General features: G+C 38.9%; 3 protein-coding genes across 3 annotated transcripts; 2 read left to right on the top strand and 1 right to left on the bottom strand.

The window, feature by feature from the left end:
- Window positions 1-965: 965 nt before the first annotated feature.
- lim2.3 (lens intrinsic membrane protein 2.3) lies at window positions 966-4,883 on the top strand. The gene is made up of 5 exons (XM_079555088.1): window positions 966-1,045; window positions 2,352-2,531; window positions 3,030-3,179; window positions 4,424-4,558; window positions 4,625-4,883. Exons 2-5 carry the CDS (start codon window positions 2,357-2,359, stop codon window positions 4,684-4,686), a joined length of 522 nt encoding a protein of 173 aa, XP_079411214.1. The 5' UTR covers window positions 966-1,045; window positions 2,352-2,356; the 3' UTR covers window positions 4,687-4,883.
- Window positions 4,884-9,968: 5,085 nt separating this feature from the next.
- LOC306962524 (zona pellucida-like domain-containing protein 1) lies at window positions 9,969-13,250 on the top strand. Its single transcript, XM_079555691.1, has 12 exons — window positions 9,969-10,269; window positions 11,011-11,152; window positions 11,226-11,332; window positions 11,427-11,650; window positions 11,736-11,920; window positions 12,002-12,074; window positions 12,180-12,277; window positions 12,388-12,468; window positions 12,546-12,717; window positions 12,809-12,911; window positions 12,990-13,019; window positions 13,109-13,250. Exons 3-12 carry the CDS (start codon window positions 11,242-11,244, stop codon window positions 13,237-13,239), a joined length of 1,188 nt encoding a protein of 395 aa, XP_079411817.1. The 5' UTR covers window positions 9,969-10,269; window positions 11,011-11,152; window positions 11,226-11,241; the 3' UTR covers window positions 13,240-13,250.
- Window positions 13,251-14,285: 1,035 nt separating this feature from the next.
- Window positions 14,286-27,258, bottom strand: sytl2b (synaptotagmin-like 2b). Its single transcript, XM_079555568.1, has 19 exons — window positions 27,174-27,258; window positions 26,571-26,727; window positions 23,964-24,127; window positions 23,750-23,864; window positions 22,867-22,909; window positions 22,698-22,794; window positions 21,709-22,042; window positions 21,491-21,630; window positions 18,673-20,697; window positions 17,782-17,889; window positions 17,661-17,711; window positions 17,493-17,587; window positions 17,199-17,368; window positions 16,958-17,060; window positions 16,707-16,868; window positions 16,303-16,378; window positions 16,109-16,211; window positions 15,820-16,025; window positions 14,286-14,521 (listed from the first exon to the last, which is right to left on the bottom strand). Exons 2-19 carry the CDS (start codon window positions 26,669-26,671, stop codon window positions 14,373-14,375), a joined length of 4,242 nt encoding a protein of 1,413 aa, XP_079411694.1. The 5' UTR covers window positions 26,672-26,727; window positions 27,174-27,258; the 3' UTR covers window positions 14,286-14,372.
- Window positions 27,259-27,373: the final 115 nt, after the last annotated feature.

Below are 27,373 nucleotides of genomic sequence, written 5' to 3'. Positions count from 1 at the left end.
CTGCTTTATAAGAAAACAATTGTTGACCAAATGTGGTTCTGCGTCTAGTTCTAGTTGTGGAACAAATTTGTTTTTACTGTGCACCTAATTCTAAAGCATTTACATCAAGTTTTTGAACTTGCAAGCTACGTTTCTAGCGTTTCTGTGACAGTGAAAAGTGACAATGCAAGTTGCAAAAATGCCTCTAAGCTCATCCCTGTGAAGAATTGGGATGTTGGAAAGGGGTTAAGAAAGAATGAGCTTTGAGCACAACTAACAAATTGATGGACTTGCTTCTCTTTTCATTGTTAGTTAACAAAAACTGAGGTATAGAGCCTTTAACACAATGCCAGCACAAACACTATTTGAACAAAAGTAATAGTAATTACATATAACTACATATGCCTGAAAAAGGGCTACAGGTACAGAAAAAACTCTCAAATGTCTGTTTATTTGCAGTATTTAAATTGGCCATTAGCTTTGATACATTTGTAAAATTGGAAGCCACTGGATTATTGATATTACAGAATAGTACTCCTGATAAACACTATTGTTTGAGATAATTCTGTTCAGAAGTGGATCAAAGACATCCACCTCACTCAGGGAAAAGTGGATCCTTTAACACTGCATGCTGTGGCCTCAGTTGCTCAAAATAAAGAGAATTTACCCTCGAACTCTAATTTGGCATAAGTGATAACCCTTCATATCAACAACCAGCAGCACAGCCTCTCACATAATGAATTTAAACAGAGCTGTAATTAATGTGATTTGCCATTGGCTTTGGTGAGCTGTTTGCGGAGCATCCTGAATCCGAAAGCCTGTGTCATCAGTATCACCGCTCTCTATCGGTTTTGTATTTTCAGCAAATTCCCTAAAACACAACACTCATGGTCTGTGATTGGCTGTGGCTCAGCGTGTCCTTTTGTCTCAGCGGCCCGCTTGTTCGCTTGGTTTCTTACGCGCAAACAAAACTTTCCTGTCATCCTGCACATCATTGGGCTGCAGAGTGCTTTGACAGCCCAAAATATTAACATCTCTGTATATCATCCAAAGGAAAAGTACTGAGGTAAGTCAGTAATTATCCTTAGTCATTTATTAACAATTAACAATTAACTAAATAACTGTTGTGTATTTGGGGATTACATGTAAGAGTTGTAGTGTTTTTGAACAAAGTTATGTTTTCCATTGACTTTGAATGGGTTATTGTTCTACAGTTTTGTCAATGGGTCTGGTTCATTTATTTATCATCAACGACGCAATCAATATTGTTGTGATTCAGATTAGCAGCTGGTCTAGTTCACAATAGTAAAAGTCATACAGAAATGTATATTTAATCTTAGTTCAATCACACACATGCAGCAGAACACAGTCATCAACACATTCTTCCATTCACTCAGTGCTAGTTTTATCTTTGGTTTGTTTTCAGCCAAAACCTAACCCTACAAATGAAAATTTGAAGCTCAAATTATATTGAAGTGGACTTAGTGAAACTCCTCGTCCTCCTTCAGTATATTGTAGAAAGAAGTATCAAGTGACCCTGCAAATTGGGGAAAGCGCTTATGAACTCATCCCTGGGCAGAATTTGTAAGCTAGGAATGTGTTAGGAATAAGTTTAGACACAACTAACAATAGATTCTATTCACTCCTGCTTTCATTGTTAACCCAAAAAAATCAGGTACAGAGGGTTGAACTCCTGTGTGTAACAAATTCCACAGCTTTGGACCTTTATACGAAAAGGCAGACGGCAGCAAATGAAGTCTTGTAGTGAGTCGTACATTTGGGATTGATGGACCCTCTGGTAACTCCGCTGTCGTTTTGTCTTTATAAATGAACTGAGTGGCTCATGGTGTTAGATTTAAGAGTGGTGTTGAGGGGGGTTAAGAAAGAAAAGTGGAGCTGGGAAAAGTACACAGGAGCTTGTTGCATTATGTCCCTTCGACAAAATGTTATTTAGGGCCCTGATAAATCTATAACTCCAAAGGTTGCACACACACACACACACACACACACACACACACACACACACACACACACACACACACACACACACACACACACACACACAGATAGAAAAATAAAGTCTGCTACTGCCTTCTAGTGGCTCAGTCGTATTAGTGATTCCTGGCTGAAGTTCTAAGGAGTTCTTATCAGGTGCCCCACACCCAGGTGAATTTATTGTTTGTGACAGAAATGGTCTCCCTTATGGAAATTAAGTAAGTCAGACCAATGAAGGACAAAATGTTCTGTACTGAAACAAACCCTCTTGTAAATGTGTATGTTTATTTGACTGCGTTCACAAAAGGAAACGGTTGGGAGCATCTTGTTGTGCTGTGGGGCCATACCTGACTGATCTCTGTGTTTCTCCCTGGCAGTGAGGATGTACAGCTTCATGGGCGGTGGGTTGTTCTGCGCTGGAATCGGCAACATCCTCTTGATCGTCTCCACGGCAACAGACTACTGGATGCAGTACAGGCATGCCAGCAATTACATGCACCAGGGTCTGTGGAGATACTGTGTGCCGGGGAAGTGCATGACACACACAGACAGCATTGGTAAGAGCTGAACCCACATGGTAAACTGAACGCATAAGCGGGCTGTGCGGATGCAGAGGGCCCCATCACACACAAATATACGTGTGGCCCGTGTAACTGGGAAATACTTACAGAGCTGATTAGATAATATGTTTCTTTATTTTAGCATAAAATGTTGAAATCTTTGTTCACAATTGCCACATTGGTATTGAGTTTGCTCATCCAAGCGTGGAGTGGACTCTTTGTTATCACACTTACTCTGTTTGTCTTTTGTTTATTCAAGCATTGCATATAATAGTTTATCCTAATACACCTAAAAAATTATTATAATGTGTTATTTTTTATTACCCATTGTCCTTGTTTGTTTGTTTGTTTGTTTGTTTGTTTGTTTGTTTGTTTGTTTGTTTGTTTGTTTGTTTTGGGGAATTGTAAGAGTAACAGTAGTAGTTGCAGTGTTGGGTATGATATATGAAATTTACAGAAAACTTAATAGTTACTCTTGTCCACATCTGCCCACAGCTTATTGGGACGCCACCAGAGCCTTCATGATCCTGTCTCTGCTGGCCTGCTTTGTTGGAGTTATCATTGGAATTATGGCCTTCATCCACTACTCTTCTTTTGACAGCTTCGATAAGACATTTGCAGCAGGCATCCTTTTCTTCATCTCTTGTAAGCATAGTCTACCACAGTCTCACATGTGCTGAGGATATTAGTACATGGCCCAAATAATAATAATGATAATAAGAATAATAATAATAATGCATTGGTTTTTATATAGGGCTTTTCTGGACACTCAAAGACACATTACATTGCATCATTCATTCACTCCATAGTCGTAGCGACTACTGTAGCCACAGCTTCCCCGGGGTAGACTGACAGAAGCGAGGCTCCTCCCACCACCACCAAACACTCCCTCACTCACTACAAACACTCAGGCTTCCTGGTGTTCACAAATAGGTCCTACCCTGCTTAGCTTTCGAGATCTGACAGGATCGGGCAGAGCAAAGACGGAAAACTATAACCAGTTACAAGAACTGGGAAAGTGAATAAATGAATGAATGAATTTAGTTATGTATTTAATGTGTACATAATAATGTTCCATTTGCCAATTTTAGCTGTTGATTTTTTTGCCATAACTTTTTCAATTTTTTGAGACATTTGAATAACTTTTTGTTACAAACCTTATTTTGACCAACAGTTGTTTTTTTGTTTTTGTGCAGAACTGAGGTGGATTACTGGATAACTGGCATAGAATGTCGCTAAGTGTAATATTGGCGAGAAAAAGGGAAAATCTGACAGTACATACACAGAAAAATATAAAAAATCTAAGTTTGCTGATCTTTGACAGGCCTACCCAAGGGTGTTTTAAAATTTAGATCCAATTTCAGCCCAAACTAATTTTTTTAATATGGAAAATTTGACATTTAGTGTGTATGTTATTGTTTCTTTCTTTCTTTAATTGGCTATAAAATAATTACATTTCAAACCTTCGTAGTTTTGTGCTGAACTGTGGAACATAATAAGGTGAAAAAAATGTTCATCTACAGTATTTTCAGCAGTCAGAAGTGTTTTCTAACAGCACATAGAGTGCACATAAGAACATTTCAACACTGTGAAGAAAATGAGTTTTGGTGGTGGGTGTTTTTACAGATATAATCAAATGTTTGTTTGTTTCTTACTTTATTTTTGTAATTCCAGGTGACAGAATATATATGTATTTACTAGATTTACAACAATTATTATTTCAAGGGGAGTTTGGTGATTGGGTGATGGAAGGTACAGGAAGGGCATTTGGTGCAATGTTTTGAAAGAATTACTGCACTCGTGTATGTGTAGCTACAGTATATGTTTTGAATTAGTGAATTAAGACAAGGCATTAGTATCAATATAATTTTTTTCCCTTGTATGTTTAGGCTTCTTTGTGTTGCTGGCAATGGCTGTATACACTGGAGTGACGGTGAATTATTATGGAAAACGCTATGGCAGTTGGCGCTTCTCCTGGTCCTACATTATGGGCTGGGTGGCGGTCGTGTTAACATTCTTCTCAGGTGAGGAGGTGATTGCAAACAATGCTTTTCAGTGTAATTGTAGACTCTCATAATGATGTCTTCCAGGTATCTTCTACATGTGTGCTTACCGAATGCATGAATGCCCACGAAACACAAACTCACGCTGACCAGCCAGCTGCCATCAGCAGCCACAGTCCAGCATCTGGAACTTCCCGTTCAACTAAATATTTTAAAGATTCAGAATAAAAGTTATGCTGTATTTACATCTATTGTAATTGGTACTGTCTAACTTATTTGTTTAGGCCACTAATAATCATAAAGATACAAAGGCCTATTTTTTAAACAGACTTTGAGCAAACCAATCATTGATGAACAAAATCTTTTATGCTCATGTATGAAAAGAATTATGCAAATGGTAAGCAACATAATTAATAAACACCTGATTAATTATGCACAGTTTTTTTGGCATTGTTTTAATAACATATAACACACACTTATTTTTAGATCTTTCTGTTAAAATTGAACCTTGCAATAGATGACTTGTGAATAACCCATAAAACAACATCCCACTGAAAAATATATTTTTCACCAAAAAAACAGTAACACTTATAATACTTTTATAATACGATTTTATATATATAGGCTATATGTACTGTACATCAAGAGCGGGCTTAACGGTGGTCCTTTTCTGCTCTGTTCAAACAAAAATGATAAACAAGGAAACTAATCGGTTCAATTAATAAGTGAGTTCAGTAAAACTATACAACTCTGTGTGAAAACTTTAAACAGGCGAGATGGGTTGCTTGAGGACAGAACACCACTCGCCCCAGGGGAAGGTAACAAGACACAGCACCAAGCTAGTATAACGCATTGAGAAACATATAGACTTTTTTTTATATAGATAGAGTTATGGGTTTGCCTCGTGCTTTCTCATCCTTATTCTCCTTTTTTTTTATTGGCCTCCAACTCACCTTCTTTGTGCTTTTAGAACATACCAGTAACCTCATGTCGTAGTATTGCTTCCGTTTTTTACCCCCTGCCTATAGCAACTGTGATGTACTCTTATAATGTCATGCTGCAACTAACTATACCGCTTTTCCAGAGCAGACCTCCAATAAACTCAGCCTACATTATTATCATATTATTATCGATATCAATAAAGGCTATCTTATCTTATCTTATCTTATCTTATCTTATCTTATCTTATCTTATCTTATCTTATCTTATCTTATCTTATCTTATCTTATCTTATCTTATCTTATCTTATCTTATCTTATCTTATCTTATCTTATCTTATCTCATCTTATCTTGATGAAACTATAGATATATAAAAAAAACAAGAATTATATAGTGCTGTCTAGCAATATACTGTACTATATAAATATATATATATAGTATGTTAAAAAAAAAAAAACTCTTCCTCACCCTCTGCGGTCGGTCTCTTCTTCCTTGAGGGTTGAGGGTTCTGTGCAGTATCTTCGCTGTTCTCTGAAAAGAGCTGCTCTCCAGCTCTTTTCTGAGGTATTTCTTTAGTTTCTCGTGTTCCTTTTTCCTGATGTTGCAATCACTTGGTATTGCTATGTCAACCACAACGGCTTTCCTCTGCTCTTTGTCCACTACCACCATTACCATTCTGTATCTGGAAGTCCATCTTGGCTCGGTCATTCTCTACCACCTTTGGAGGTGTTTCCCACTTTGACCTTGGGGACACAGATGTTCCTGTACACTATGCCAGCCACTTGGTTATGGTGCTCTGTGTAAGCTTTCCCTGCCAGCATCTTATGAAGGCTTTATTTATTCATGTGTTTGACTCTTTCTTGCACAATGAAATGGGAAGACATTTTAAACTCCTGGATAGTAATTTATGAAACACATGTGCTACCCTTTGATACCTTGTCATACCTAATGTTTCTAACATCCCACATAAAAATCTAACATCTAAAATCAAACTAACACACAAGACCCAGTGGAAAAGCAATTATGTTACATAAACATCATATTACCTAAATCAAGGACAGTTATTGTGATTCAAGTGTGATTTAAATGCGATTGCACAAGATTAAAGACGAAGTCTTAATTTAGGCTAATGCCTCTAAGATCTGAGACAATTTGCTTAGTGATGTCAAAGCGGAACAGGTTGAATTTCGCCCCAAAGTGGGTCACTCTCTCATCATCAAATGTTATAACGAGCCTGGTATTCCATTTCCATGCACTGCGTTTGTTTCCATTCCAGCGTCACCTTAAATAACGGGGCTCCACCTAAAAACTGCAGGTCGGGATATGGCCCCATTGCGGCACGGTGAAATTACAACCCATCGTTGAATGAAAGAACACATTGTCCTGTTAAACACATCATTTAATACTTCTTAACCATTTGATATTTAGGAAAGGAAGAGATATTGTCACCTGAAGGCAGCTCGTGTTACAGTATTGTACAATTATAGCGGTTTGTTATGTCCAAAATAAAGGACACATGCCAACACTTATAAGTGTGGGGGAGATGACAATGTTATCTAACTGTTTTGTGTGCGGCATTTAATAGTGAACATAAAGACAAAAACAAATAGTAGTAGATGTTATTTTGTGCATTTCTACACATAGCAGCAATGACAACTCAGAGCGATACACTGTTAATGAGAGTAATATTCTTGGTGATTGTGAAGGATGTATATCCATATCCTTTATATTCAATATGTTGAAAACTGTATTATTAAGGCCTTTTGTAAAATATGGCCATAAACTAAATGTAATGAAATACTTACATGTTCATAATATATGTCAGTATTTAGATTAGATTAGATTAGATTTAACTTTATTGTCCGAGGTAGAAATTTGTCTTTGGTTCACCATCACAGTCACAAAATCACACATAGTCATAACAGACAGTATCAAAGACAATAGGTTAATAATAATAACTGGTTCTTGTATGCTGAAGAGGCTATTGTTCTTATGCAGTTGTAAGAGTGACAGTATGGGGTCACAACAGCAAGGCGTGACTGTATAAACTTTAACTGGGAAACAGCTTCTTCAAAAATGTGTGACTTAAAGATCCTCTTAATGGGACAAAACTGACATTCATTTGGGAATGAAATGAACTGATGAGGGAAGCTCATTAACCAGGACTAAAACAAGCTCAAATTAAGTCATAGAACATTTTGCCTTGAACAAACCCCATCACCAGGACTGAACAAGGTCTAAACCTGCAAACAAAGCAACGAAAAGACAAACCAAGCATCACCAGGACTGCGTTGTGCAACTTTGCTTCAAAATCTGAAATGTCACAAAATCTGAAATGTCACACAGTTAACACAAGCAGCACTCGAACTTGCAGAGGAAGACATAGTACTCGCTGTCTAGTAATTAGGAGGGTTTGACTCCATGCATTGTTCTCCGCCTGTTGTTAACTTGTTTATCCGGTTGAGCTCAGTGAAGCAGTGGGTCTCATTGGCGCTGAACTGATAGTTGTGAACTTCAAGTCAACATCTGAAAACAGACAATAGCTGATATACAAGATTGTGTTTTGGAAATAACATAAGCAAAGATGGAAAAATCTGAAGTGACAATGTCTTTGAAGATAATAGTGCCAAGCGACTGTTATAAACATAGCTGAAATATGGCAGACTGACTTAAAGGGGCTGGAAGCAAGTTCGCCATTTTATACTCACTACTGCCACCTCAGGCCATATGTGTAACTGCACCTTCTATATTAAGCTCGTGCATGACGGCAATTCGGGCCGAAGTGACACATTTTTGAGTGACCGTACAGGATTTTAGAGGCAGTTGTGGTGAACAGGTCTGAGCTCATTCTACACATTAGGACATGGCTGGAACATGTAGGGGGAGGAAATTACTTAATTTTAACATTTTTAAACTCCTTATAGTCCCTTTAAGCAAGGGTGCCAATATACATCATCCGGTGATCACTCACACACCACATAGCACTGGAAATGTCTTATATAAACTTTTGAAATTAATTATTTTAATTAAAGTAATTCAAAGGGACTATGCAGATTTAAAAAATAAGTATTAGTATTTTCCTCCCCTACATGTTCCAGCCATGTCTCAATGTGTAGAATGAGCTCAGACCTGTTCAACAACTGCCTCTAAAATCCTGCGCTGTCACTGAAAAACTTGTTACTTTGGGTCCGAACTGTCGTCATGCACGGGCTTATTATAGAGACTGCAGTTACGCGTAAGACCTGAGGCGGCAGTAGTGAGCATAAAATGACCAACTTGCATCTAGTCTCTTTTTTTATCTTTTTATTTAACCTTTATTTAACCAGAAAAGTCCCTCTGAAATTGAAAATCTCTTTTACAAGGGAGTCCTGGCCAAGAGGCAACAAGGTTGTGTCCACTAGCAAGGCACATTACCAACTTTGCCTATTGTAATTGTCTAAATTCTAAATAAACTTTGAGGGTCTAGAAAAAACAAATATCTGTCTATAATGTGTTCATACAATTAACACCACACATTTAATCCATAAACTTAACCCCTTAATGCAGTGTGTCGCTAATTTACCTCTTCCAGCAAGAATTTAGCATCAGCTTGAAAGCAAAAACACATCCAATCTCTAAGTGAGAGGCGGGACATGGCCACACTACAGACCCTCCAGAATATCCTGAAGGACAGTTCCTCTCCTCTGCACACCTTCATAACTCAGACCCCCTCAATTCAATACCAGCTCAGGCACCAAAGACCATATGCAGCCAAGAAGAGCATGAACTATCTTTTATCCCCCAAGCTTTAACGTTGTTTTATAGATGTATTTATTTTCTTCTTCTATTGCTTTTTTTTTTGTATTATAATTGACACATTTCAGATTGAAATTCATTTTCTTTCCTGCTATGTTAATGTTTAATAAACCTGAACCTAAAAACACTGATAATATATTTTCTACATAATTGGAAATAAATTCAGGCATCAAGGGGTAAAGATAACATGTATTGCACATTGTATTTGTATATTGAACTTATAGTTGTAAATTGCTAAATCTGGTGCAGCCATCTTTTTAATGCATATGCACACTGTCCTTTCAATAAACTAAGCTAAACTAATTAGACTGTAACATGGGACACATACACCTAAACTGGGACTGTCTAATCATATTCTTCTTACTGCTTACTTTATTTCAAAGTTGTTGTTTGGTTTTTTTGTCAGGAGAGCCTTGGTCCCAGAGGAGATCCTAAACTACATGTTTTTAAGGCTAAGAAAAAACAGAGGGCCAGAAACCTTCACAGACTTATGGATAACATGCATAAACTCTCTAAAGCTCATTATGGATTCAAAACTTGAGACCTCTGGAGGCCACCATAGTCATATCTTAAGACAATAAAGTTGTAGAGTTCTTCAATATTGCTTTACTTTACAGTATTACCGGTTACTCTCAATGTATCTGTCACTGAAGCCCACTGAGCCCAAACCCTTTCCTTTCTGACAGGCACGATACCCAATGCAGGAGTCTTGACCTAAATATTGCTTGGGGCCAGTTCCAAGTTGTTCCATAATATTTCCCATGGGTGACTCCACGTACAGGTCCACGTTCTGATTTTATAGACTGAAGTCAGAAATTGGACAAAGGAGATTATAACTGGCATTTGACACTGGATACACCATCAGTAATCTATCAGGCAGCGTTTTCATACTGTGTCCTCCCGTTGCATTGTGGTCCTGTTCTTCTGGGACCATCGCGCTCAGGCGTTGCTTTCGTGTCACGACGAAGCACAAAAGGCGAGGGATTTCTCTCAGATAGGTGTGTCTTTTATACGCACTTTACAAAACAAGCACAGAAAATGTCTATTTACAGCTTACACCCCAAGGCCATAACAATAAAACCGATCCGTTTCAATGGCTGCATTCACCGCGGACAATCCTGGAACGTCTATCCCATAAAAGAATGTTTAAAAGAATGATTTGGATAAGATCACGGATACGGCCTTTTGAGGTTGCTGTTTCCAAAGCAACCTTCCCAAAAAATATAACAATAAAAGTTTTACCTCGAAGTAGCATCATTTCTGTTCGAGCAATAACGCTCACAACAATCAGGATGAATCTTGGACCATTCCTCTACTGTAGTTCAGTGAGATTCAGGCGGTGTACTTACTTATTCCACATACATATTATGGCCAATAAAAAAATGATAAAATGTAAACGTTTGGGTGGCATTAGCTCAAGCAGACACTGTTTAATCATTCTTGTGATTTTGATCAGATCACATTTAGTGACCAATTTAGGCAGAAATGTGAGAAATTCCACACGATGTACTTACTTTTTCCTCCCACTGTATATCTTACATCTATGTTGGTAAAATTGCCTTGCTGGGTATTAACAATGTGAAATATTCTTATATCCTGATCATGCAGCATTAAGATGTTAAAAGTTTTGAAGAATCAAACTATAAATATGAAAATAAGAAAATACATGATATAAAATTATGATATGATATAAAAACCTTTATTATTATCATTGCTGTTTTTTCTTTTCTTGGTTTAAGTGGTGCAATACCGTGCTTAGAAAAGGTCCATATCTGGTTACGTATTGTCTGCGCGGAGCACCCTCCTGACCCTTTCAGGAGCTGTATAAAAAGACTGTCGTCTGGTGCATCACCGTCACTCAGCTCAACAGACGACTTACTGGTGAGTTTAACTTTCTCTTATTTTGACGTTTTGAACCCACATTTTTTACCTGCATCCCGTTGCTTCCTCACAGGTTAAAGCCCGCAACAATGAAGGCCATCATTTTTGTGTGTCTGCTTTTCCTAATTATAAGGACCCATGCACAAGAGATTTGTGCAAACGTAGATAAAAGAGACCCACGTACGTTGTATCTAAAGTTACTCTAGTTTGATGTGTAATATATATTACAATTATTTTGTTGTTGTTTTTTGTACTAATATTTGCTTTTTCACAGTAAACAGTGACATCGAAGTGGTATGTGGGACACAGTTCATGGAATTGAGCATCTTGTATTGCCCCATTTACCAAGCCAACTACAATGATAGTCTGATGATCCTCAACGGTCGAACCAACCCGGAATGCAAAGGAGTATTAGATTCAAGTGTTGACCCGCCAATGTTAAGATTCAATCTATCTATTGATCAAAAGTCCCTCCAAGCGTGCGGAAACGTTTTCACGGTATTCAGATTTAACACACAAATACATTATTTTTCTTCCCGGTAACTAATAAATACATTTTTGTTTTGACACTGTCTTTGAACAGATCACAGAGTCTGTGGGGGTAGGGGATTTCAGTGATACCTCAAATGTTCAGCATGTGAACGTGTCCGGGATAGTGGTGTCGCATGACCCGGCCTCAGGTTTGATCACATACCGACCCTCAATCACGTACATGTACTCCTGCGAGTACCAGCTGCTATACGTGCTCAACAACACCGCGCTGGCCGTGTGAGTATGGACACATGAAAATTCCAGCCTAAAGTCCGACAGGGAAAACAAAGACAGTAACTGAAGCTCTTTCTCTCTTAGATCTGGGGTGAGCATCGCCATAAACGACAATAATGGCAGTTTCATCAGCACCCTGTCAATGCGTCTATTCACTGTAAGGACTGTTTCCAGTTTGGGTTGTAGATAACCGTAATTAATACTAGAACTAATCACGTGTGCTGTTGTGTATTCTACATTTCATTTTACTTGTCCTTCACAGAATCAAAATTACGCTACACTTCTCAATATACCATCAACGGGACTTAACCTAAAAGAAAGAATTTATGTTGAAGTTACTGCTACCAATCTGAGTGACAGGTTGGTTGGGAATAACCCTTTCAATATACCGTGTATTTTTTGTATACTGTACTAAATTTGATTCGAATGTTCACGGCATCCAAACTAAACTCTTGGTGTTATCCTAAAAGCTTTCATGTGCTGCTTGACCGATGCTTCGCCTCAACAGAAGAATATGAAGATCGTACCCATACGTATGACCTTTTCGTGGGGTAAGTTATATCACAGGTGTATCTCTCACTTGCCATCGCCCTTCCCTCAATACGTGACTCTCCTTTCTTTATATCAGCTGTGCACATGACGAGCAAACAACACTGGAAGAGAATGGCATCTCTCAGCGCGGACGTTTTTCCTTCGAGGCCTTCCGGTTTTTGGTCCATGCCAATATGACGGTGTCGACATTCTTTATACACTGCATCACCAGACTTTGCAACCAGTCAGAGTGTGACAGCTTGAAACCGGTGAGTCCCAACTTAAAAATCATCATAACCATTGTGAATTATGGTGAATACAATATAAATGAAATTGTGTGTGTGCCATCGCTTTGAACAGGACTGTAGTGGGAATGGGCAGCAACGAAGGCGCAGAGACACAGCAGAAGAGAATACTGCGACTGTTGTTTCCCCACCTATCTCTGTAGGCCAGCATGCCAACAGTAAGTACTAATAATAGAAGATACCATGTAAACCTTTAGCGCTTTTAATAATCATGATTATGTATTTATTTCTAAAAGCTGAAGGATCCATCTCCAAACAGCATTCAGGTAAACATTTCTCCACACTTGTTACGTGTCTAAACATCATGAGTCGCATAAAACGGTGTGTTTGAAATTGTTTTTGCCTTTCAATGCAGCAATGTCAGCGGGAGATCAATACAGCAGCCCGGTGGTGGCTGTTATAGTCTGCGTGGCCATCCTCTCTTTGATGCTAGTGGCGATGGGGGCTTTCTTCACATGGAACCTCAGACAAAAACTCAGGCTGTAACCGGTCCCTCACCCCCCAAGTGCTGCTGGGGCTGATTCTTACCAAAGCTACTGGGATAATAAGGGACAATAGTCAATGGCAACGCATGATCATTACTCTTTCCATTACTCTTTATGACACAATGTAATGCTACAGGTGGTCGGTCAGTAATTATAGATGTCAACCAATTAAATCAATCAGCTACGAGGTCTGTATTTACCATTTATTTGTATTATAACTGCATGAAAGTATTATTGGTGTCAGGAAGCTATGATAGTTAAAGTGTTCTGTTCTTGTTCGTGTCATGTTTTTCTCACAAAAGTTTAATCAAGCAATAAAATGGGCAAAATCTCTAAAATGCTTTTTCCATTGTTTCTTCATTACAAGAGCATCCTCTAGGTGGTGCTAAATAAACAACATCGTTGTTGCACTGTAACCACATGCATACAGGACTGTACTTAAACTTAAAGGCCCTATACCTGACTTTTTATTTAATTTCATTATTACAAGCAATGAAAGAGGAAACTACAGAATTAAAATGTTACTTGTATTTTAAACTCATTCCTAACTTTTTTGTTTGTAGCATCCCAATTCTTTACAGGGACTAGTTTATAGGCTCATTTGCAGTGTCACTATTTTGGTCACTTTCACAGTACAAAAAAAAATGCTAGAAAGCTACAAAAGTTCATGAAATTTACACAAATGCTTTATAAAACAAAACAAAAGCGGTATAGCCCCTTTAAAGCAAAAAAAACAACAAAACAGAGCATTAAAGACTTGGCTTTTAATGAAAAAGTGTGGTTAATACTTTTTCGGATTGTCACAACAATACTGATAAAACAAGACAAAAAACATTTAATATATATAATGGTATATATTTGTATCTTAGGGGTGTATCAGTAAATATATATGTCTAAATTGCATTGTGTAAAAGGTGCAAACTTACAAGTGGTATATGAAAGCACAATAAATAAATGAAATGAGCTGATTCAAAAGAACAAGGTGAAATTAAGTGTATTGTCATTTTCAATTCTTATTTTAGTGGTTTTTGGTGCTTATTATGCTTAAAATATGAAACAGAGAAATCAGATCAACAGTTTCACTCCTACGTGTATCCCTCTCCAATTTCACGCTTTCATATTTGAACTACTGAACTATTTGGAAGTGGTTTTTGTGGAGTGGAGCCAGCGAAGGGGCAGTACATCCTCGACCCATTCATTTGGAGACGCGACCATGCGGTCCCACAGAGCCACCTCATACGCAGTAGAGTCCATCCAATCCACCAGGGAACCGTAACTTCTGCCTGTATAGCAAAATGCAAGCAGGAATTACAAATGCCCTGCTGTTACATGCGCCATACTTCTGGCATTTTTCCAACATTTCTTTCATTTTCTGACGTCATTTCTCCACAGAAACCTCAAGCGGTCCAATGTTCTTTTGTATTTTGTCCTGAAATAGTTCCTGTGGGATTTGCTATTTTCCAAACAGCCGTTCTAAACAGAATGGGTGAACTTTTGTGACTCTCCCTTGAGGACGTACATTAAATTGTTGTTAACACCCAGCTAACTACAAGCACAAACCACAGTAACGTTTTCAAACATCTTAAAGTGTTACCAGATAGATACAGTGAAAACAGTGAGTACACCCTTTGGAATTTCTCACATTTCTGCCTAAATTGGTCATAAAATGTGGTCTGATCTTGATCAAGTCAGAAGAATGAGTAAACAGTGTCTGAACTTGAACTAATACCACCCAAACATTTTATGATATTTTTTTGGCCATAACATGCAAATATTCACAGGATAAGTGAGTACACCCCCTGAATCTCGCTGAACTGCAGCAGTTTTGTAAAGAGGAATGGTCCAAGGTTCATCCTGATCGTTGTTATTTCTGCCAAAAAACAGTTATTTAATACAATGGTTCACTTACTTATTCTACGCTGTTGTGAATCTCTCAGGTTTTTCTTCAAAGTATTTTGATAAAATTGTGGATTCGTTTTTTCTATTGATGATAGCAGTTGTCCAGGCCCTGAGGCAACAAAACAGCCCCACCCCATGATTCATTCTGCACCATACTTCACAGGGTATAGGGTTCTGATGTTGGTGTGAGACATTCACAACAGTGAACCATTGTATTAAATAGCTGTTATTAGGCAGCAATAACTTCATCCAGACGTTTCCTGTAGTTGCAGATTAGATATACAAAACTGCTGCAGTTAAGCGATATTCAGGGGGTGTACCCACTTATTCTTCGCTCTCCTGTGAATGTTGACTTGTTATGGCCAATAAAAATATGATAAAATGTAAATGTTTGGGTGGTATTAATTCAAGCACACACTGTTCATTCATTCTTGTTATTTTAATTAAGATCAGACCACATTTTATGCCCAATTTAGGCAAAAATGTGAGAAATTCACTCAATACTCACTTTTTCCCCCCTTCTGGCCTTTAGCTAAAGCCTGTCCCATTTTCTCCGTAGGAAAGGGATTGTTAATCAAAGTTAATCGCATGTCGCGTTTCTGTGATTACCGGTAGTCTATATTGTCTTGCGTTATTTTAGTTTTGTTTTTTTTTTGGTGAATGTCTTCTAAAAAAAACTTACCAGTGCCAGCTCCGATCCTCAGGCCACCCAGAAGGTTAGTGGCCAGTCGATCTCTGTCCAGGACGGTGAGCTCCACACAGGCCTCCATCAGGTCGGCCTCTCTGATGCCGTCATACACCATGGTGTGGTTGAACACTGGGTCAGCAGTGCCACGCACAACACGCGTCTTTTGCCGACTCTTTTTGCTTGTATCTGGCAGCACGAAGCTTGATAAAACCCAGGTATTAGTATAAAAGGCATGCATTAAGGACATGAATGCAAACTCAATGTAAATAACATTGCTCCGTACCACTTGACGTAAGGATCAATGGTGGCTCGAACCAACGGAAGATTCTTGCAGTCCTTTACCCAAATGTGAATCTCTCCACTGTTTGGACCAACTTTGGCAAAACCTTTAACACAACCACAGTAACTTAATGACTTTTGAGATGGGCATAACATTGGCTTCAAAATCAGACTGTAGGAAAATAATGTTTCGGAGACCATCGCTCTGTGGTACGTAGCGTATCGCAAGCCTCATCTCTCCTCGACAGTTCGGGAGGGTCACAGTGGGGTAGGTCTGAAAATCCAAATGTCAAGACAAAGAATCACGTCTTGTTTGGTCAGATAACCCAATAAGAAATTTACTTTTGCAGCTCAAAAATGTGTTTTCATAGTTATAGTTTCACCATACAAACTGCTCATAATGAAAAATTCACTTAAGGATGTAATAATTTTGCATGGGAAAGTGAGGCTTTTGTCAATGACGTATTACACAATACCTCCAGCTCGTATTAACCGCAATGAGCTGCCTGAGTGATATACTTAGATGTCCTCTATTATTTTGATGAGAAAAGGAATAAAGCAGCACTGCCTAGTGTGCACATGAGAGCGGATATCATTCTTACCCGGGCCTTTAGCGCTAAGTAGTTCATTTGGGTGTGGTCGAAGTCCCATTTGGAGAGATCCACGTCTATCTCACCCAGAAAACTGTTCTTACCAAATGTGTCATGGTGCCAAACAGAGAGGATTAAAGTCTGTGTTCTGAGATACTCCATGCGAACTCGATACTGAGTGGAACAATACAAAGTAGTGTTACACAAATGGCAATTCACTATTATGCACATACGCAGTTCATAATGCAAAAATGCAGGCTTACTCTGAGAATTTCATTGAACATTGGATTGACTGTCTTCTTTTTTATGGATGTTTTTCTCTTTCCTAAATTAGCTTTGTCTGGAACCAGGTAACTTTTGACATAGCTAAAAAGAAAGGAAAAGAGAGACATTATTTTTTAATTGCATGTGGCAGGGCTATTCTTGCACCTCTCTGTGAAGACTCGTAGTGCATGTGCTGGACATAGCTCGACATTTAAATCATAGCACATGCACAGCACTCACGGATCAGAGCGGCCTCTCTTGGGGTCAACAAGAGCCAAATCTTTGCACTGAGCCACAAAGATGTGACACTCTCTAAGCTTCTGCACGTAGTGAATGGAGAAGTGGATCGTCCCCTGTACGTCTACACTTCCAAAATCTCCGCTGTACATGGTCATCACACTTCCACTCAACTAAGAGCACAGAGGAAGAACAATGGTGATTACAGGCCTTCCCACAGAGCTTGTACGTATAACAACAGTCTGTCATTTGGAAGGAAAACAAGGTTAAACTAAGTAATAGGTAACACATTTTTACCTCCTTCTGTAAAAAGGATGGGACAGATTTGCTCATCTTCTTCATGTGCTCTGGATCAGAAAATAAACTTGACGTTGGAGATGGTAGAGATGATCCTGAGTTTCAAAGAATGATAATGATAAATATGACAACAATAAATTAAAGTTATTTTCATTGCTTATACTATACCATCACTGCTGGACCTTTGATCGACAGACATTTCCAGTCTCCTTTCTGTACCTACACAAAAGCGTATACATTGTTTTCTTAATATCAATATGTCAAATAATAAAGTGTCAGTTTTATTTACGTGGAGCAGATGCTACGGTGATGTCCTCCAAACTTTTGGCCAGATTTTTGGGGCGCGCTTCTGCTCTCCTCAGTGCATTCCTCACAGGACTGTCATTTCCATTTTCCTCTGTGCATGAACAGATTGGACAGAGACTATTTCAAAAAATGACTTGCTTATGTATAAGTAATCAGTAAGCTTGACTTCCTATGTTACTGAACATAAAGTATCTCAAGTTGGAGTGAAAACCAATATTGTATGTATGTAAACGAGGCTTTTACAAAATGAACATTGCACTAATGAGTGATACTCTCTTCGACGTGTCTGGGCTCTACTGGTGCTCTTGAAATATCTATGGTGAACTCATAAATCATGGGAAAAAATCTTAATACCAATGAAGGTGACAAAGTAAAGTACCAATCCCTCAAACTAAGCATAGCAAGCTGACTGTAGGTCTTAGGTTTATGTACAGAAACCTTTGCCAACAGAAACAGCCGGATGTTGTATTAGGGATATACAGCCGAGATCAAAGCTAGGTGTTTGTTTTAGACCAGGAACTGATCTAACTGTCATGGCACAGCTTTTTTTTTTCAAGAAGAGATTTACATAAAAGGCAAACAATCTTATTTTAGTATGAGCTTCATTACAGCTTATCTTAATATGCAACTATAAATAGTAAATATAAATGATCACATATCTGTAATGACATACAAATGCCTGCAGTTTATGCAGAACAAAAGATTTTCAAACACTCATGACTCATGACTGTGTGATTGGAGCCTAATTTGATGAACGTCAATTTAGATAATGCCTCACTGACAAACATGTGATATGTTCATTATTTTTTGTCATTTTATACTTTATAAAAAAGGTTTTGTATAACATGAACCCCATAGAGCGTGAGATACTCACGATTCGAACTGAGCCTGGAATTGGACCTGCTTTCAGATGCGCTGCTCACCAACTCCGGGCAGGTGTCTGAACTGCTGTAGTTCGGCGACAGGGGGCGCTGGTGTGTCTTGCTTCCTCTTCTGTTGTCATGATCTGCTTTGACCTCTTTTGGCCCTTTGTCCTGTGGTGCTGGGGCCAGGGTGGAGCAGCCGCTGTTCTTATCAGTCATCCCCAAATAGTGCCTGTAGTCTGTGGGGACAAACGCCCGTGCACGAGGTGTCAGGGCCTCCGTGTCCTCTGAATGCCTCCTGGGACCTGCCCCGGTCTCAGTGTTGGCCCTGGGCTTCCTGCTCTGAGAGTGGACTGGACTCACGTCGATCCGAATCTGAGGAGTTTCATCAGTGCTTAGCGAAAACATGCTTTGTGCTCTCCGAAATGAATTCATTCGACTGCTTGAAGTGCTAAAACTGTCCTTTCTGTTTTTGGCTGCTTTACGGAAGTCTTTGGGGCTCCTTCTCGCCTCTCTCTGATAAGCAGAGTCTGGAGGGGTACAATTATTCAAGTAGTTGGTTTTCCGTTCCATCTTTGACCCAGCCTGCTTGTCTGATGGCAACTTTAGCTTGAAAGGAGGAGGAGATGATTTTGTTAAGGCTGGTGTTGGGCCTGGTTTCTTGCAGTTAATCTCTGGTTCGCCGCATGTAACCTCCTGGGGTTGCAGCTCTTTGCGTTTAGGGCTACGGGTTTTGTCAGATGCAAAGGATTTTGAGTATGATGTGGCATCGTCCCAGAAATCACGCAGCGTGTCAAACTGTCTTTGTCCAAGATTCGGGGATGACTTTTCTGCTTTTTGATTTAACTGAAGGCCACTAAGATGGTGAGGTTTGTTGTCCTCTTCACTGTCAGAGTCCTTTCCGATTAATCGCAGGTCAAACTCAGACTTGGCCTGTCTTTTGTTGAGCTTCACACCCATGGCTTTACTGTTGGCTTTGGGCTTCCCAGTATAGTATCCCGTTTTTTTTCTTTCCTGCTCCCAGAATGATTTAAGATGTTTGATCCTTTCTTTATCCTTTACTGGCGTGTCCTGTGTGCCACCATGTCTGTTTAGCACTGGGCTTATGTCTTTCATGGGCGCATCCTCCTTTCTTTTGGGGGACAGGCCAAGCTTAGGACTCCTCTCTCCACAGTTTCTCTTATCGACATCCTCATTTGAACTTTGTAGTTGAACTGTAGGGCTAATTGATGGCTTGAGGAAGTTGTCTTTTGCTTGAAGCTGTGACCTAGACATTCTTGAGTTTATTTCCTCTGGCAGTGTGTGCTCAACCAACAGATGGACGTCATTGGTTTGTTTTGGAGTAGTAAAAGGCGAGACGAGTGATATTGTATCTTGTTGCATTTCTGGTCCAGTAACTTTCAACCTGTTGCCTTGCGACTCTACGCCTGTTGCTTCCTGCTGTGGACTGTCGACCCTGATTAAACCACCACTTCCATCTGAGTATTTGTAAGAGAGTTTATCTGTGTCATCCTTAGGATTTGTGTCATTTATCGATACACACACCCCATTAAGACTCTTTGTAGTGGATTGTGAATCATCATCATAATTTTCCTCTTTGTTAGTATTTGACTTTTTGTTGCTGATCAGTATTTTGGGACCTGTATTGCTTTTCTCCCAAAAAGACTTCAAATTAGAAATGTTGTCCTGTTGATTATCTTCATTGCTCTGTTCCAGTGACAAAGCTTTTTCCCGAGTATCCTTCCTCACCTCGTCGTGGGATTGCGTTTCTGAGATTACATTTGGCCTGCCGGTATTGAGATCTGCTTCATTATGGACCTTTAGAGTGCTATTTGGGACCTTTTCATTGTTGAGCCAGTCACCGCTGTCGATGCTACGGCTAAACCAGTCCAGCACTTTGGTGATGGAGTCGTCCTCGTTCCCAGTGGGGCTGGCCGACTGAGTGCTTAGCTTGAGCTCATGTTTTGCTGTGGCTTGCACTTGTTGGTCGGAATTATCAATGAAGTTAAGATCATAAGACACCGGCGGTTCTGCAGCTGGAACAACAAGGAAAGAAGCACAGACATTGTTTTGTATAATATCCCTTACAAATACAATGTGTAGCCTTTTAACATTACGACACTGTAATAGGAGTAAGATATGAATATGAACAGGAAATATGGTAATATGATGATAATGAAGTGTAAACTCACAGAGCTTTAGTTACCTCTTGAAGCCAATATAAACTCAGTATAGATGAATCAATAACAGAATATAGGCTTTACAAAAATGGTTACTGTATTTTCCGGACTATAAGTCACACTTTTTTTTCATAGTTTGGCTGGGAGTGCAACTTATACTCAGGTGCGACTTATACATCAAAATATATAATTTCACATTTGCGAGCAGCAGAAAGAAAGTTTTGAGTGAGCGAGAAACTTGTGAGGGACTGGGGAAAAGCGTTGGTTACTCTTACTGCAATGAAGAAAACAAAAAAAGCTAATCGCAACTTAAAAGCTAGATGACCACCGCTTGAGTGCTGCCGGGAGAGGCTTGTCAACTGTGCACCAGGGTGGCTGGTGCAACTTATACTCAGGAGCGACATACATATGTTTTTTTTCCTCTTCATTATGAATTTTTTGGCTGGTGCGACTTCTACTCCGGAGTGACTTATAGTCTGGAAAATATGGTATATCTATTTCTTTTGGCTTTTTCTTTTGGCACAGCGTTTTATATTTATATTTATATTTACTGTATATTGTACAGCTAAAATGTATGGACATTGCTCTGGTTTCTTACCCATGCTACTTCGAGTGAAACTAAATTCCCGTCTACTCGCTGATCCCTCACTGCTGATGTTCTCTCCTTGCAAATAGTGAATACTGTTGCTGTCGCGTGGAGTGACAGTTTCTGCGGCTACAGGCGGCATTTGTCGGAAATTGTCTTGTCTTTCCACTGCCTCCCCATCTCCCTTGATGTACGAGCAGGCACTAAAATTACACACATTGGCGAAAGATAAGCGAGGTTTAATTAAAAGTTTTTAGGATGATGAATGACCGTTCTGTTACCTGCTTTTCTGTGTTCCAGGTGCATTTCCATCCACACTGGAACTTGAGTAGACACGAGAGCCCCCCACCACTTCCTGCTTTGGTGGCATTGTTTCACCATTTGTGTTTTCTTGAGGTTTTACACTGGACTGACAAGAGCTCCCACTGGAACCATGTTGCAATCGAAGTCTTGGAGCAGGAACAATCCCAGCGGGAGGTCCTAAAGTCTCTTGGCCGAGGGTAGTGCTGGAACGTCGGGAAATAAATGTCCTCTTTTTGGGAACAGGTCTGAAGACAGCCGAGGAAGCGTTGGAGGTGATAGAGCCAGTTGAGGTCTGACCACTTTCTGGACCAACTTGAAACAGGAAAAAAAACAATTAATTCCTCCTATAACATATGAAAAAGTACACTTGTAATAAACTGTAATAAAACCTTGATATATATTATGAGATTTTTTCAACAGCAGCAGTAGCACACCCATAATATCGATTTGGAGATTGCTGTTTGTTTGTTTGTTTGTTTGTTTGTTTGTTTGTTTGTTTTTTGTGTTTGTTTGTTTGTTTGATCATTTCTTGTTAAATTTAAGGATTGTATGCCGAAAACATGAGAACCTTTGAATATTATTAGTCCTGCCATCAGGAAACCTGCAGAGTCATGATCCATGCCAGGTCCGCAGCTTCATCCATTAGGCTGTCAGAAAGCTAAGCTCTCAAATAATATCAGATTTGCATTAATTTCTTGAGGAATTCTTTATATATATTTTTAAAAAGAACTTCCATCAAACAGCACCATAAGCCAGAGTGATAAAAGAAGAAAATTATTCCAGTATTTGCTACACTGCACATACAGTAGATTGTCATATTTTAAAAATGTATTCAAGTATAACAAGTCACACAAAATGTTTAATATTTTCCGTCATTTTTCCTGACCCCAGTAAACTGATAAACAAGGTTATACAATGACATATGAAGGCACATGTTAATCAGCTATTATCATAAAGAGACACTGACCTGGGCGTTGTTGCTCTGCTCCCTGTGGAGTGTCCTCTACATTTTCAGGTGGATCAACCACAAGAAGAGATGCCCGGTTAAAGGGGTTGTGACGTGGCTTTAAGTTGAATAAAATGAATAATTAAATAGAAATCAAAGCACAAAATGTTGGTTTGAACACTGTATTTACCGTTCTCGGGGAGCACACTTGAGGAGCATCTTTTTCTTCAGGACTGAAAGAATAACACGAAAAACAGTGACATCATTGAGGTAAAGGGGACAGTTATAGGCGATATGTTAATTATAAATGAGTATAATTTATCATAAATATGGTAGGCATGGTAGACATTTCACTGCACGGTTGTATCTTTTGCACACCAGTATATGACGGTGTGCATGACTGAGGCTCATTCACATGTGTAATGACCTGGCATTGAAGCAAACATTGTGTGCAAGAAAACGGAACTGTCCTAAAACCCATAGAAAGCTCTTAATTTATCATGAAAATCTTGAGTGATTGTGTTCAGTAATATTTGCAGCACAAGGAAAAATTTTGTGGAATTTAACTCTACTGTAAAGTTCAAATCTAGTTCTTGGAATTGTATTCACAGCACTAAAGGCTTACTATCAAAATTCCAATTCATTTAACTTATTACTTCACAATACGAGGACAGAGAACACATGCCTGTCCACCTGATCAAATTTCATAACAGGTAGATGCCAAACACTTGACTGTAATTATAGAACAGACTCTTTGCAGCAGCTCCTGAAGCAGGATCCTGTTGTTCATCCATTAAACACAACTGTTCAATGTTAGCACCACCTTTGTTTGCACAGACTGACTCACGGGAAACTGCACACTCCACAGATAAGCAGATAGTAGTAAACTCAGTGAGGTACGAGTGTCATGTGAGTCGATACTGGGTTTATCTGGTAGAAACTACAGTCTTTTTTGTTGAGAAAGTGCAAATATTATTGCTACTTTTTGCTGTCATTTAATTGAAATAAATACTGAAAAGTACTGTAGTACAGAGTGTGAAAAAGGTGTAACTAATAAGGGCATACGGACATACTTAATAATCTCTGGTGGCTGTTGTGTATCCCAGGTTCTTGCAGGTTTAGGAGGAGGAACCAGGTCTGAGCTCTGACTGCTCGGAGACTTTGACCATTCAATCCTTAGGGAGCCATCTGTACCAGAAAGTAGAAAAGCAATGAGATGAGTGTATAATAATATCCACTGTAAATACAGTAAGTGGACTTTATTTAAAGTTTTGATTTGTCTCGCACCCGGAGCAGACTTCCTCCGTTTGATAGAAGCCAGGATGATTTCAGATCCATGGATTTTGTCCATGTGCCTGCGGGACTTGGCCTCATAGAACCACTCTCCAGTGAAGTACTTCAGATTGCTCTCTGGCTGCTGGCTGTCATTGTGAAGGACTCTCTCCAGTTTTCTAAAGGGAAAATACAAAGAGCCATGTAATCTGCAATGCATTGTAGCAGCTGACTACAATTTAAGCTCTTTTGATCAAGATTTGACAGGGTTTGCAGCTAATTATTCCATTGAAATGAATAAACACCACACATCATAATGAACAACAACAGAGGAAACACTTTTGCTATGTTCCAAGACCAGAAAAGATATGAAATCTTCACTATTGATGTACATGTTACAGATGTTAATTCTGTATCGCGTGTATAATATCAAATCTCTGTTGTCAGTGTGTAATTTTCAGATCATTGTATGTTTTTTCTTGTAGCCTACTTTAACATGCGCTTAGGGCTGTGCAATTAATCTAAATGTAATCAAAATCTCAATCTCTACTTTGGTCAATCTTGGGGGCATCATAATTGTCAGGTTTACAGACATTTCTTTGGCAGAAACAGCACCTAGCTTTGGAGTTTTGGATGGGACAAAGATTTTTTTTATTATTAAAAAAGCATTTGTTATTGTTTGAGCTGAGGCTTGTATGAATCGGCAAAATGTGTGTATTTTTACTCGATCGATCAATATGACAAAAAAGATTTTCTTTTTGCCATATTGTTGCCGTGGATACCCTTAATTTATATTATTAGAAAAACAAAACAATACACTAAAACTGTAAATTTCCTGTACAAGAAAAAAATAAACAAATAATTAATGGTAATATCAATAGTAGCAAACAAAACAGTAGCATTAGTATTTATCATCTGTATATAGCTGCAATTGTTGTACCATTGCTGATACTGTAAATTACTGTTGACAAAGGATTCAGCTTCAAAGTAAACACATGACGTTATGTTCAGTGTTTCCACTTGAGCAACAGCGTTCTGAAGTAACAGCACTGTTTACCCAACATGCAACACTTCAATCACTGAATATAACTGAAAACACATCACAAAATGATTTTCATACTTGCAAAACTCAACTTTGAAGTGCAATTTAATTTAAATCAAAGACAGATGAAAATATTTCCACCAAGTTTAAATTGAATCAGATCTTGAAAAAGTCCATTCTGGCTCATTTCTGTTTGAGCCGAGAGCTTGCGGTCATGTGAGAAAAGAGCAGCACATTATTACTGCCTGCTGCCTTAATCCTTTTACACTGCCACTCCAGACACGGCACGCATTCAGGCTCATGGTGCAGGCCAGTTTCATGTGTAGCAAACCTTTTTATTCCTATAGTTTCTTTTATTTATTTTTTATCATGCAGAAATATCAGGATTCATAGGGTTACGTCGCCTTTGACTTCTGCAGCAGACTATTTTTCAAGTTTTCTCTCTGTTGTGATTAGTTGAACCGGTGGTACATAAGGTTTTTCTGATTCATTCCTGGTTTAAACATCCTGAACTACTCCTGTTTTTATTTCTTTTACAACTTTTGGACCAGGTTTAGTTCAAGTCTACTTTTTCTGTGGCGGTTACAGTAGTCCGACTGTCACAGAGTCCATCTATTTCAGTCTTCCCAAGCAGCATGATCCCCTCTCATGTGTCGACGTCTACTTCGCCCTAATTGAATTGTACGCAGCACATTGAGGCTCTTCAGCATCGGAGGCAAACGTCTGTATCCAGCCAAGAAGTTATTGTGTTATTCTATTATGGCCAGAAAAGTATCTAGTCTTGAACAACATGTTTACTGTCCCTCAGCGGGCCCCTCTTACAAAACAGCACTGTGGATGACATGGAAAAAATGTAATGAAGCAATAAAGCAGCATTACTTCAATAACATTCCAGTACCTTAACCTCTTAACCCCCACCTGAAGAGATCACATTTTCTCCATGTTGGCTTTACTCAAATCTAAAAGCTTATGGAAAAAAGCAACAAATCGAGAAGAAAACGCAACAAAAATTTGAAGAAAAACTGACAAAAATGCGATGAAAAAATGACTAAAATGTGACGAAAAAAATTACAAAAAATAGACAAAAATGTGACGAAAAAGTAATAAAATAATGTGAAGAAAAAGAGGAAAAAAATTGATAAAAATGACAAAAATGTGACGAAAAAATGACAAAAAAGAGACAAAAAAGTGACGAAAATGTGACGAAAATGTGACGGAAAAGAGACAAAATGTGAAGAATCTAATAAGTGACAACAACAAAACAACAACACAAGGAAAAAGATCTATTTATATCAGTGTTGTAGGTCTTAGCTTTCAAATGAGACATTACATTGGGTAAAGCCGAACTATAGAAAATACACTCAGATAAGGCGGGGGGTAAGAGGTTAAACACGGCTTATCCACAACTTCTATGTCTGCCCTTCTATTAGAAATTCCTCAGTTATTTTTGTATGGGCATGGCAAGACTAACCAAAATGTTGTGGATGTCAAATGGAGTTCGATTTTTGAACCAACTCACACACATTTTAACCTAAATCCCCTTCTGATAGTCATGGATGGGAGGCTATACTGAAAAGTACCGTATCCTCTCCTCCTCCGCCCTCTTCAGCTCTGCGTCCCGGTGCAGCACGGTCATGATGACCTCCCGTTCCTCCTCAGTCAGGTGGCTTAGGTCAATCATGCTGCTGCTTTGTGTCAACAGGGAGGTGCTGACCAAAATGAAAGGGACACCCGGACCTTTAGAGTGCACAGTTCGACAGATCAGTAACATCAGGGGATTTCAGTAATTGTCTGAATATATAGCACTGTGAACATTTTTTTAACAGTGCATTGGACAGACTTACAGAACTATTAAAGAATGGACAAATCTATAGTCTATGAACATCTCAATGTAATGTAATTCAATGTAATTCAAGAGTTTGAAACAGGTCTTGAGGAGGCAAATGAGACATTTAGAACCTGTATAAATAAAGGATTAAACAACAAAAACAAACAAAATGTACAGCCTAACAACATGAATGTATATGAAATTGTTTGCACTCATTTAGAATACACACACAAACAATTCATATGCCTGGTTTGTTTATCATGAGCCTGCGTGACATGTTTAAAACACGTTTGTTTACATGACCGTGACAGATATAGAAAAAAGAAGAAAAGTTTTTCAGTGAGTTGTTTCCTACCTTAGGTTTACCAACACCCAAAGTCCAGTGCCATTGTAGAGATGTCATGTGCCAAGAGCTTGGTTATCTCGCTTTGACGCTGATGTCTTGAACAGAAGTTGAAGGGCGGACTCTTTGAGGATGAAACCGCTCAGCTCAACTCACTCAGCTCTCCGCTCGCTCACAACAGGGCAGTTTGAAAAGCGCCTCTTTCCTGCTGG

This window comes from Gobius niger, assembly GCF_951799975.1.
Source record: "Gobius niger genome assembly, chromosome: 1".
Taxonomy (NCBI): Eukaryota; Metazoa; Chordata; class Actinopteri; order Gobiiformes; family Gobiidae; genus Gobius; species Gobius niger.
The sequence above is the reverse complement of the archived record's forward strand: the minus strand, read 5'-3'. Positions and strand labels throughout refer to the sequence as shown.